The sequence below is a fragment of the Eurypyga helias genome, unplaced genomic scaffold, assembly GCF_000690775.1.
Source record: "Eurypyga helias isolate BGI_N326 unplaced genomic scaffold, ASM69077v1 scaffold1188, whole genome shotgun sequence".
NCBI classification, from domain to species: Eukaryota; Metazoa; Chordata; class Aves; order Eurypygiformes; family Eurypygidae; genus Eurypyga; species Eurypyga helias.
The window spans coordinates 5,900-18,656 of NW_010268636.1; the positions used below are offsets into that span (position 1 = coordinate 5,900).

Genomic DNA, 12,757 nt, shown 5'->3' on the forward strand with positions numbered 1-12,757 from the left:
TTTGCTGGTATCTAATGCAACAACACGTGAAAGTGTGTCGGCTGTTGCTGCTGGGAATGGTGTCCTTTTGGTCAGAGGTGTTTCAGTGCCGTGGCCTGAACTGTGCGGGGGAGGGTTGTTGGCATCGAGACCATAATCCTCAAGGCCATCACTATTGTTAGAAAACTGGCTGCAGTTGCATGTTGCTGTAGTGGCAAACTGGACGTGACCTCAGCACAGGTCTTTAAATACAGTTTTGTTGTAGTTATAAAACATCTCCTCTGTCATTAGAAGTAAGTTAAAGAATAATCTAAGGATGGTAGATCTAGTATGCAGCATAGTTTGGGAGTATTGGCTAGTGCTGATAAGCCTTTAAGACTGTAAAATCTTTAGTTGCCTAAACATACTTTGGAAAGTAGTTTATTTTCTAGCATGATCATACGCCCCTACAGGCACTGTTAACTCTGCTTGAGTTATGTTTTCTAAGTCTGCAGGGCTACAGCCCGAGGCAGGAGTGTAAGGCAAGGAGGGGATGTCTGTTTTTTATACTTGCTTTCAAAAAAAGTATTGGCTTCAGTTACCACTCTCGTTCTGGGAGAAAAACTGTGATTCAAAGGAGAAAAGGTGAACCAGGCACAGGTTGTTTTTGTGGGGTTTTTGGCAGATTAAACTGAACAGCATGCTAGGAGTGTTGCCTTCTGTGTCAGCCTAATGGTGCAGTGATCTTGTAGCTTTTCTACCAAGAAAGTAATATTGAAACCCACTTTACTTACAAGATCTTTTGTGCTATGGCTTGCCAAGGTCTACCATATTTTAGGTGTGACTGTAAAACTTCTGTTAACAGATTCTTTTTCTTTGATTGTTCTGTTGAGTAAGTAGTTTTCTCCTGGGTCTGCCTCGGTAGTCTCAACTGCTTACAGACCTCTGCCAGTAGCGTCAATGACTGCTGGCAGTCATTCCAGAATGAAACCTGGGGAAGGGGACGGGTTAATGAAAACGCCGGTGTCCCACAGTTGGCAGGACAAAAAATATTGAACAGGAGGTAGAGGATTGATTACTCCCTAGATTACTCTCTGCTTGAAAGAGCTGGCTAATTGTATTTCACTTCCTGAACTGAATGGAAATTTCAGTTGCTGCATGATGCATTTCAAGTCCTTCATAAGCAAGAAAAGGTTTTCCGTTTAGGCATTTGCAGGTACGTGGGTTGTGGGGCTGCGTACGTGTCTGCTGTTCTGCTCGTGGACTGTGGCAGCTTAAGAGCAGAATGATGGCACTCCTGCAGCGTGATCTGCAGAACGTGCACCATGGTCCTGTACTCAGTTAATGTCCGGTGTGCGTTAGGTACTTCAGCTTTATGTTGTGTTCTTGTCCAGCTCTTACAGCTGTCTTAATCAGCCAGATGCAGTAAATAAGAGCTGAAAAGACAAGTTTGCACTCCGTCAGTAGTATAACTAAGCACTTCACCTGTTGTCTTGGATGCTTGGGTTTGTACTGGGAAGCAGTGCTTTGCTCTGCGTGCAGCACTGGCTTGACCTCTTTGCCTTGTCTTACTTATTCAGATCATGGAGCTGAAATGGCTACTGTATGTGACCCTGCTCGCTCTTGGGACTCTAGCTGTCCAGGCACATGATATGGATGATGACAATGATGGTGACGATGTGGTTGATATTGAGGATGACATGGATGATGGCATTGAGGAGGTGGAAGAGTTGAAGCCTGAAACGAGCACTCCTCCTCCAACTCCAAAGGTTTGGCATGGAACTTATTTTAAAAACTGAATTACCACTTGTGTTGTGGTTAATGTAAGTCTGATCAGAATCGGTTTTACTTTGCTAACGTGTGATATGGTGTGTGATGTTATCTGGGAGCAGGGTTTGGAATTAAACCTAGCTGCTTCACTCCTGTGCTCGTGTCCCACGTGTTCTTCCTGAAAACTTCTATCCACCCTTAAAATCCATGATGTGATTACCAGGATGTGATGTTGTCTGGGAGCAGACAACATCTTAAGCCTAGCTGCTTCACTCCTGTTCTCATGTCCCACGTGTTCTTCCTGAAAACTTCTATCCACCCTTAAAATCCATGATGTGATTACCAGGAGTTAATGCTGATGTTTCCAGCTAGATACATACTTCATTTTTAGTTGCAGGTGAGCACAAGGGCTCTGCACAAGCAGCGATATTTATGTAACTTCTGTATTTATGCGGCAGGGGTGTGCCAGGTAACCTGTGCTTGAGTGTAGGGGGTATATGAGCTTTACATGTCAGTGTTTCCTTTGAGTAGAGAATGTGTTGGAAAGGTGCATAACTGCCTCTCTTCCCTGATAGGTTACCTACAGGGCCCCAGTCCCAACTGGTGAGGTGTATTTTGCAGAGTCCTTTGATAAGGGAACTCTAGATGGGTGAGTATAATCTGAAGGATGATTCAGTAAGTAAGTAAAAATTCTGATGAAAGGCAATGAAACCTTCACTAGAGCCTGTGTCGTTCAAAATTGAACCAAAGGCAGTGATCAGTGAGGTTTGCAGCAGTGACTCTGTGAGGCTGGCTGTTAGTGCTGAGGTAAACTAGGGTTTCCTTAAGTTCTAGCAACAAGAGGGAGGTGAGCCATACATCCTCACCTGAATTCTCACTTTCTTCAGGTAATGTGAGGATGGTGATGTACTTTTTTTTTTCTTTTTTAAACAAGAACAAGACACTGAGGCCATGATCCTCCTTTGGGGGTGGGGAAGTGGCAAATGCACAAAACTTTGCAGGCTTTAGCATAGAACTCCTTAGAGGATCAAGACATTGGGGTGTAGTCATAGGCCGTGTTGTTATCTTAAAGACGAGATTTTTAGTGTGGGGGAAAGAAAGTATGTGGTTTTTGACCATTGGATGTCTTGTCTTCTAGATGGATCCTTTCCAGAGCAAAGAAGGATGATACGGATGATGAGATTTCCAAATATGATGGTGAGTCCAACCCAGGTTTTGGATGATAGATGTTTCTGATGTCTTTTTTTCATACTTGAAGAGGTGCAAGCCTTTGTTTTTTGTTTACCAGTTAAAATTCATTGAAGAAAACGGGAGGAGTGTTTATATACCTGGCTAAGAATATAAAGTGGTAGTTCTGTCCAAATCAGAACTACAAATTGGACCTTCCACTTGGAGGTTTTAAAATAATTTTTAGTGAACATGTTATGCTAATAACTTGAGAAGGTACCCTGTAGAGTGTTACTTAAGAAGCTGGCTATCTTGTTCAGAATTGGGCTAAACAAGGACTGTCTGGAAGAAGCTTTGATACCATTTGGTTAATTTCTCTCTAGGTAAATGGGAAGTCCAAGACATGAAGGACACCAAACTTCCAGGAGACAAAGGGCTTGTCCTGGTAACCAGAGCCAAGCATCATGCAATTTCATCCAGACTTTCAAAGCCTTTTGTATTTGATACCAAACCCCTTATTATACAGTAAGTAAAGGACAGCTTAGTGTTCTGCTATTTCAAGAGTGGCATGATAGCAGGCCGAGGTTAATTCCATAACTGAGCTTATGTTGACTGGGGGTCTAGATGACACAAGCTACTCTAACCTGTTATTATACTGGTTAAGTAAGAGTAAAATAGCAACCCATAGTCCCAAAGTGGGAAGTGAAGAACAGCATGGGTCTTGCTGAAGCCTGAAAAGGAAAGAAGTCTATGAAAACTACACTTGATAACCCATCTGGGGACTTCAATTCCCTTGATTTAATTGTAGTAACAAGGTCAGGCAACTGACTTGTGTACTGCTAATTGTGTAAGTCTTTGTCCCCATGGACAAAAGCTGGTCTATATGTAGGTCAGTGTACTTCCTTATGCAGTAAACTACCCCCTCTTTCCAAGGTGGAGTGGACAGTGTGGTAAAGATGCACTCGTTTACTCTTTCCTGTGTCTTAGTTCATCTGTTGTGGAAGACAGACAGCTTGCCTAGCTCTGTTTGGCCATGACTGATGTAGAAGAATCTGCCTGCATGTATGTTGGACTAGAAAGAAGGGTGGGGGGAGGGAATAATTCAGTGAGAACAGTTGAATTGTGGTTTATCACCTACTTTATCAGTTTTAAACAAAGAGTAAGCTAGTTTGTATTTGCACAAGATAATGAATTGGTCACTTTGCTTGGCATGGCTGTTTTAGATTTGGCTCAAAATACAAGACTAAAAATAAAGCCCAGTGGTCATCCAGTCCAGCTGCTGGCATTGAGAGAGGATCAAGCATACTTAGCCTATTCCTGACAGAGATGTTTTGCCTTTTTCAGGCTCCTTGGCATCCCTAAATACACTGTTGTCTGCTTATAACCCTAAAGGGGCTTCTGTTAGGATCCAATTTTTGTCACTTTGGTAATTCAGTTGTCTTTCTGCAATAGTAGCTGTGGGGAAAATATTTAGCTTGCCTTCATCTTTGTTGCAGTGTCTTGCATACTGGAAAGCTTTTTCTTCTTTCTCTTTACTTCTAGATCATCAGCATCTAGACCAGCACTCAGTTCCTTTAATCTTTCCTGTTAGGTTAGGTCTTCTAAATCCTCAGTTTCTCTTGTTGCCTTATGAATATTTGCTTAGTCCTTAGAGTGCGGTGTGTATTTTTAATATTCACTGGACATGTGTTATAAAGCAAAGAAAATAGTCTTAACTTGTACTTGAAAATGGTAATTGTGTATTACAGAAGTAATTTTCCTCCATGTATAACACATTCTTCCTTTCTGTATCCAAAACTAAAATTAGGTATGAAGTAAACTTCCAAAATGGAATAGAGTGTGGCGGAGCCTATGTAAAATTGCTTTCAAAAACCCCTGAGTTGAACTTGGTGAGTAATGCTGCTGCCTTGACTGTTAGCTGTGAAAGAACGCTTCCATTTTATTTCTTCCTGAAGAAACCTCTTCAGTAAAGGCAGTGGGGCATATGTAGGGCCTGATCAACAAAGTGCATTACACTCGGCAATTTCTGGCCTGTTGAGTGAAAACTCTGGAATTACCTTGTACCTTAGCAGTTCTAGACGTTTACAGTCTGCAACACTTCAGACTTCCCTGGGTTCTAGGACCAAAGGGGAGGTATCTTGAGAGTAGCCAGTGTACAGGGAGAAACCTCAGGAAGTTGTTGCCTAGAAGGAAGATACCATGTTTCGTCTTCTAAAACAGTAATGCAAGTAACTGAAAATACAACTTGCATTTATTGCCATACCTTTGGCGTGTGAATCACTTGTGAGTTACTGGGTATACTTAAAAACAAATCTTGAGAGGTTGAACTGGATACAACCCTGTACGTTCAGCCTCACACACTAGCTGTATAGAACCATTTTCTTGGTAAGACGGTGCATTCAGGGGTCATTTAAAAGTGTGATCACTGGAAGAGACTATGCTACAACTCCTAAGGATTAAGAATAATTTTCCTGCCTATCAGTGATACGCCTACCTAAAGTGATTTAGCCTGTTCAAAAGCTTAACTGCCGGGTCACCTTGCACAGGCTTGTGTAGCCTGTAAGTTTTCTTTAGCTGTCTTCCTAGACTTTACAGGAAGTACCTTTTATGACTTGTTACCCACTCTTCTTTCTTTCTGCATTCTCACTGGAGTTGTATTATTAATACAGATTCCAAATTATTAAAAAAAGGGCACCCAAAAGACTACTTGGCTGTCTAACTGATGCACTAAATTTTAAGGTATTAGTAAGAACAAGTAGATTTGCTTGCAGTGTTCAAAGGTGAGATGATTATAACCAGTTAGATCTTAGACTGAGACAGTATACCAGTCTGTAAGTGTAAACTAAATGCAACTTGGCCTCACTTTTAATGCTGCTTTTCACTTTGTGAAAGAAGCTCACTAGACTAGCTAGTTATTCATTATTACCAGTAACTGGTACTTCTATATTGATGGCTTTTAAAGTCCCTTATTATAATGTAGAGATTAACATTTTTGTTGTCACCTACACTTCCCTTTTTGATAGCACCTGTATGGCTCTTGCTTTCCATCTGGAAAGTAGAGACCGAGTCCCTTATGATAATGTAGAGATATACTTTAACTACACTTCCCTTTTTGATAGCACCTGTATGGCTCTTGCTTTCCATCTGGAAAGTAGAGACCGAAGGTACAAAATCAAGTAGCTGGGATAATTCTGATGCTTTCTGTAGATGCTTGTACTCTTGTCCCTTTGGCCAGTTTGGGTCAGCTGTCCTGGCTGTGCTCTGTCCCAGCTTTTTGTGCACCTCCTCACTGGCAGAGCATGGGAAGCTGAGAAGTTCTTGACTTGGTTATTGCTAAGTGGTGCTTATACTACATCAATGTGTTACCACATTGTTATGTTAAACCCAAAATGCAGCTCTATACCAGCTACTAGGAGGAAACTTAACCCTATCACAGCCAAAACCAGGATGGTACAATGGTGGCTTGATATTGAGGTATTGCGGTTTAGGCCCAGACAACTCAACACCACACAGCTGCTTGCTCACTCCTTCCCCCTGTGGGATGGGCAGGAGAAAATGTGAGGAAAAGCTGGTGAGTCAAGACAAGGACAGACAGGGATCTGCCACCAATTATGGTCATGTGCAAAACAGGCTTGACCTGGGGGAAAAATAAATTAATTTAATTTGTTACCAAGCAAATCAGTCCCTTCTGTGGGATGCAGTCCTTCAGGAGTAGCCTGCTCCAGCGTGGGCTCTCCATGGAGTCATGAGGTCCTTTGGATGCAGCTGCCTGCTCCAGTGTGGGGTCCTTCCTGGGCTGCAGGTGGGTCTCTGTCCCCCCTGTGACCCTCCATGGCTGCCGGGAACCTCTGCTCCAGGCCTCTCCTCCCTGCCTTTCTGCACTGACCTGGGGGTCTGCCTTGGTGTCTCTCGCCTATCCCACTTCTCTATCTGCTGCAGGCTTTTGCACAGTTCCCCCTCCACCCCCATCAAATATGTTACCACAGAGGTGCTACCATTGTCACAAATTAGCTTGGCTTTGGCCAGAGGTAAGTCCAGCTTGGAGTCAGGGAAGTTTCTAGCAGCTTCTCACAGGAGGCCCTGCTATAGCTGAGCACCCTCCTCCCTTCCACTACCACAACTCCCCAACACATTGAGTTGCAGAACAATTTCTAGTGGCTTTTTCTAGTGAATTGGGAGTTCTTATGCCAGGCAGGGTCTTGTGTTGTATTTTGAAATGCTGGAATGAAGTTTTGCGTTGTTTTTAAAAGGATCAGTTCCATGACAAAACTCCGTATACAATCATGTTTGGCCCTGACAAATGTGGAGAGGACTATAAATTGCACTTCATCTTCCGTCACAAAAACCCGAAGACTGGCAAATATGAGGAGAAGCATGCAAAGCGTCCAGATGCAGATCTGAAGACTTACTTTACTGATAAGAAGACCCATCTTTATACTCTGGGTACGTTGACTGTTAACTCTGCATGTTAATAACTACTACTGTTAGCGGAATCAAAAGCTCATAAAATGAGACAGACTACTTTTTGCTGAATCAAAAGCTCATAAAATGAGACAGATGAACAACTGAATATTTATGTCAACACACCAGCTAAAAACCACTTAAAAGCTCTGAATGCAAGAACTGATTGTATTATACAAAGGCTTATTTCTTCCTTGCAAGAAGTCTTGATTCATGTAAGAAGGGTCATGAGACCCTGAACTTAGTTAAAGGAGAACTGAATTTCAGAGCAGTCGTGTGTGACTTGATCTGCTAAATATCTCCAAAATAATTATAAACATTTATAAACTGCTTGAATGTTACCCCTTAGTAATTTGGAGTATACTAGGCTTTAGATTTAGAGGGATAATCTTTTTTTTTTCTTGCTGCGTTCATAGCAGCAAACTCGGTTGTTCTTTAAGTATGGTGTCTGGTTTGGTATCTTAGCTATGAATAAAAACTTTCAGGGAGTACTCAGGAGGATCTCTAGCTTTTCCAACTACAGAGGCAGCAGTGGATAAAGGAGTGAGATTAAAACCCTGTGTAGTAGGGAGTCTCAAGTACAATCTCAAGTCTCAAGTAGTAGGGAGTCTCAAGTACAATGTGAATACATCCATTCTTACTACTGAAGCAATACTTACTGTGCCCAAGTCAGCTGGGCACACTCAACAAGAAGCTCTGTGCTTCTAGCATATTTAAAGTGGAACTCATGTAACGAGCCGCCTTTCTCACACAGTGAGATGTGGTAGGTCATCACTGGTTACACTTTGGCTTAAGGATGACGTTTGTTCACAATTCTTTAAAACAGTTGCTGGGTAGGTGGTAGATTGGATTGCTGAAGTCATACAGCAGGGATGAGTGATACCTTGCACGCTTCGTGTCATACATTAATGGCTACATCAACTTTTTTTGTTACAGTCTTGAATCCTGATAATAGTTTTGAAATACTGGTTGATCAAACGGTTGTCAACAGTGGGAATTTACTAAATGACATGTCTCCTCCTGTGAATCCACCTCGAGAGATTGAGGACCCGAATGACCAGAAGCCTGAGGACTGGGATGAGAGACCAAAAATCCCAGACCCAGATGCTGTTAAACCAGATGACTGGTAAGCTGTTGGAGGGGTGGAATGGAGGGAGGCCTTGGCCTGATAATTTGATCTTGATCAGATGTATAGGTAACAGATTGCAAGGCAATTCCATTCTGGGAGTCATGTTGTTACACTTACCCTATTGGGAAGTTGGCTGGTTGTCTTGTGAGCTTGTTCAGAGTCTGTAGACTTGGGGTTAAAAACTTGTGTGTGTTAATACATAACTTTTTGTTCCGAAGGGATGAGGATGCTCCTGCAAAGATCGCAGATGAAAATGCTGTGAAACCAGAGGGCTGGCTGGATGACGAGCCAGAATATGTAGCAGACCCTGATGCTGAGAAGCCTGAAGACTGGTATGTTTACTGCCTGTTGCGACTCATAGCAAATATTTCATGGCTTTGATGCTGGCTTTTACAAATATAAGAACTACTAGTTCACTGTGGCTTGCTAACAAAGGTCTTGATTCGGGCTGTCTTGCTTCAAAAGCAGAAGGCAGAGTTGGTCTGAGGAGTCTTGTCTTCTTGCGTTCACCTGAGCACTTTTCAGCTCCTGTGACTGTGAGCTGAACAGGGCAGGGATAGTCATCTTGCAGTTATACCATACTTGGGAGAGTGGCAGGGGATGCTGTGTTCAGGGACCAGCTCCTGTTGAGCTTCTGTGCTTCCAAGCTACTTCTTGAAATCCTCATTCCTTCTGCAGTGTCTCTATCTACAGGCCTGTGCTATACAAAGCTTCAGTATCTCCATTTTATGGAATTATGGTAGGAATTTTAATTTCCCCATAAATCGCACACTAAGTCTTACTCTGTGTAAGGGCAAGGATTGGACTTCAAAGCTGAATTTCCTTTTCCAGGGATGAGGATATGGATGGTGAATGGGAGGCACCTCAAATTGCAAATCCTAAATGTGAGACAGCCCCTGGCTGCGGTACCTGGCAGCGACCGATGATTGACAATCCGAATTACAAAGGCAAATGGAAGCCTCCTATGATTGATAACGTGAACTATCAGGTTGGTGTTGTCATTGCTTAAACTGCTGGCCAATGCAACATTTCTCTGGACTAAAATCAGAATGATGTAATTAAGAATACAAATACTGTCATAATTTTACTGTGTTTCAGGTGGACAGGTTCAAAGTGCTTCCTTACTTGGCTTCATCTTTGTAGCACAAATGAAAACTGATTCCCAAAACATGATGACTTGCACCCATAGATGTCGTAATTAAGTGCAATGGATTGTTCTTTTTCTGTGCTCAGAATGGGCTGAAAACTAATAATTGTATTGCAGCAGGTGAGGCTGAATGTCTTTTGTCTTTCCTAGGGTATATGGAAACCTAGAAAGATCCCAAACCCAGATTTCTTTGAAGACTTGGAACCTTTCAAGATGACTCCCTTCAGCGCTGTGGGACTTGAGTTGTGGTCAATGACTTCTGACATCTTTTTTGACAACTTTATCATCTGTACTGAAAGAGCTGTGGCTGATGATTGGGCCAGTGATGGATGGGGACTGAAAAAGGCAGCTGATGGTGCTGCAGAGGTGAGAGATGGAGGTTTCATTGTGTGCTTCTGCCTGGAACAGTAGGAGCATTGCTGCTGCTCTCTCCCAGTCTTTATTAGTCTGTGCTTACATGTACCAAGGCTAGGGATTATGCTAAACCAGACTGGAACCTCAGTTCCTAATTATAGTATGATAGTGGCTACTAAATGGCAGTGAGTGCATAACTGCATTTTGGGGGGTTGTTGCTCTGACAATGGACTGTTAACTTTAGCCTAATTCTTAATTTGTAAACTATGGAGAAAGTACTTGTGCAGGTTGGTTAGCTTTAGTTTTTAGATTTTTTTTTTTTGAGGTCTGAAATGAATATTCGAAGTTGCAATAGGCTAATTTGAAAATTCTGTAGCTTAAATGTAACTGCTACAATTTGCTGTACGGAATGAAATTTGACAGTTCTTTTGATCTTACAGCCTGGTGTTGTGGGCCAGATGATGGCAGCTGCTGAGGAGCGTCCCTGGCTTTGGGTAGTCTACATCCTCACTGTGGCATTGCCGGTGTTCCTTGTTGTCCTTTTCTGCTGCTCTGGGAAGGTGTGCATTTCTTCTGATAATTAGTATAATGTTTAAAACGAGATTCAGCGAAATGTGCCGTAACATCACAAATAATTGCTTGGTTTGGGCAATTTTTTTAGAAACAGCCAAGTGCTGCAGAATACAAAAAGACTGATGCTCCTCAGCCTGATGTGATGGAAGAGGAGAAAGAGGAAGAAAAAGACAAAGGGGACAAGGAAGAGGAGGAGGAGGAGGAGGAAACAAACGAGGAAAAGCTAGGTAGGTAAACTGGATAATCTTGAAAGAATTTGAGTTTTCTCTCTGATTAGAATAAAACAGCAGGGTTTGGCAGACATGGAGTAAACCCAGTGGTGAACTGAAGATATGTCAGAAATGAGAATGAGACTTTTATTATTTCCCTTAGAAGAGAAGCAGAAAAGTGATGCTGATATAGGAAGTGCTAGTCAAGAGGAGGAGGAAGAAGAAGAGGAAGAGGACAGGAAACCTGCATCAGAGGTAAGAGTCCTTAATCTTTGAGGGAAGTCCTGTGTGGGGTTTTTTTTCCCTTAAATCATGTAGAACGAGCCTTCCAAAAGTGTTAAAAGTTAACCTGGCTCTTGTGATACTCCCCCCAGTGTCAGAACTTTGGAAAACTTAATCACCTTGCAAAATAGGAATTGCTGTGGCCAGCTTCAGCAGAGCTGGGCACCTCCCTAAAGGCACTGCTGTAGACCCTGCAGGGAGAGGAGTTGTGAGAGGAGTGGGAGTCTCTGGAATGTATCTTCCTGAGGCAAAAGGCTTATTCAGCTTCGTGTGCAGTCAGGATGTCACCTCTTAAGTGTTCCACACTGATAAAATGGCTGACTAAAAAATGGGTGGGGTGTTGCTTGAAGCTAAAGGGATTCTCGCAGCAGCAGCAGCTGTGGAGTACTCTGAGCAAATAGTGTACATCCAGTAGGAAAACAAGATGATTTGTTTACCATGTGTAGAAGGGAAGGGTAGTAACTGCAGGATGTGCTTTCAGAAATGAAACCCCAATGTACAACTGAAGGTAGAGCATACTTCATAGGTTTTCTCTGTGGTTTTTAAGAGTATCCTTAGATTTTATTTCCTTGATGTTTACATAGATTACTTTCTTGCAGGAGGAGGAAACTGTGAATAGATCACCCAGAAACAGAAAGCCAAGGAAAGATTGAAAAAAGTCATAAGAACTTGATCTGTGTTTTTTCTTTTTTCCCAAACGTGGTTCTGGGAGAGGACCTTGGACACCCTACATTGAAACTTGGACAAACCTCAAGGGTTCACCATCCACAGGTTCCAGTCACACTATCCAATGTAACGGAGTGTCTAGCAGTAAAATATTTGCAGTCATGTGTTTTAAAGAACATCATTCCTGTAGAAAGAATGCATTTAATATAATGGGCTGTGGATTTTGGAATGTAACATAACTAACCTTTTCATTTTTGGTTTTAAATATTCTTTTCTGTTTTTAAGTAGATTGGTAGAACTTTTCCGGTCTCGAACCTTGGCTTAATTTAATATATTAGTGAAAAATAACAATGAATCTTGGAAGTGCTAGGTTATAAAAAATGCAGTTTTATAACTAGGTTTTTTTTTTTACAAGTATGTAAATTCCTAAATGCACCAATGTCTTTATATCCCTTAAGATTTGGTAAGTGTTGAAAGAAAAGTTGTCAATATATTTGACAGCTCCTCTGCCTTCAAAAGAGAAGAAAACTGGGGAGGGATGTACAGGGAAACCAGTAGTGAAACTCTAATATTCTTTTGAGGGGGGAGGGGAAAGAGGAAGGGGTGGAAGGAAGGGGTTAGTATAGAATATGCGTACTGTGCATGGCTAAAGCCCTGTTAAGTGTTGACAAATAATACAGGATTTGGAGTGGGTCATGTTCACGTGGCATCTAATCCTCTGGGCCTTGCAGATAATGGTTTTTGTTAGTTCTTGAACTCTTTGTAAAGTTAATGGGTTGCTGGGGGTGGAGGGGATGGTGTTAAGACTACTTCCCCCTTTCCCCTCTGTTCAGCCCCTAATGCTTTTCTTTCCCTGTGACTATACAGCTTTCTCTGAGTGCAGCTTTGCCTCGGTGGCTGAAGTGCTTCAGCTCATCGTTCTCATGGCTAGGCCTACTCCTTTCCAGGGTCCAAACACTGGACAGGACAGTGTCCCATATCCTCTCACTGTTACCGCTGTATGTCTGCTCCTGCAGAGATCGGGGAGGTAGTCAGGTAGAC

At 42.3% G+C, this 12,757-nt stretch overlaps 1 protein-coding gene across 2 annotated transcripts; it reads left to right on the top strand.

The window, feature by feature from the left end:
- The first annotated feature begins 1,541 nt into the window (after window positions 1–1,541).
- On the top strand, window positions 1,542–12,445 carry CANX (calnexin). Of its 2 annotated transcripts, none has more exons than XM_010157790.1 (14): window positions 1,542–1,727; window positions 2,304–2,377; window positions 2,867–2,925; window positions 3,279–3,420; window positions 4,703–4,784; window positions 7,146–7,338; window positions 8,293–8,482; window positions 8,704–8,817; window positions 9,317–9,473; window positions 9,783–9,998; window positions 10,427–10,546; window positions 10,648–10,786; window positions 10,932–11,023; window positions 11,650–12,445. In XM_010157790.1, the coding sequence occupies exons 1-14, from the start codon at window positions 1,542–1,544 to the stop codon at window positions 11,701–11,703; spliced, it is 1,818 nt and encodes a 605-aa protein (XP_010156092.1). In that variant the 3' UTR covers window positions 11,704–12,445. The 2 variants fall into 2 exon arrangements, with proteins under 2 accessions (XP_010156092.1, XP_010156093.1); XM_010157791.1 differs by having other exon boundaries at window positions 10,935–11,023.
- Window positions 12,446–12,757: the final 312 nt, after the last annotated feature.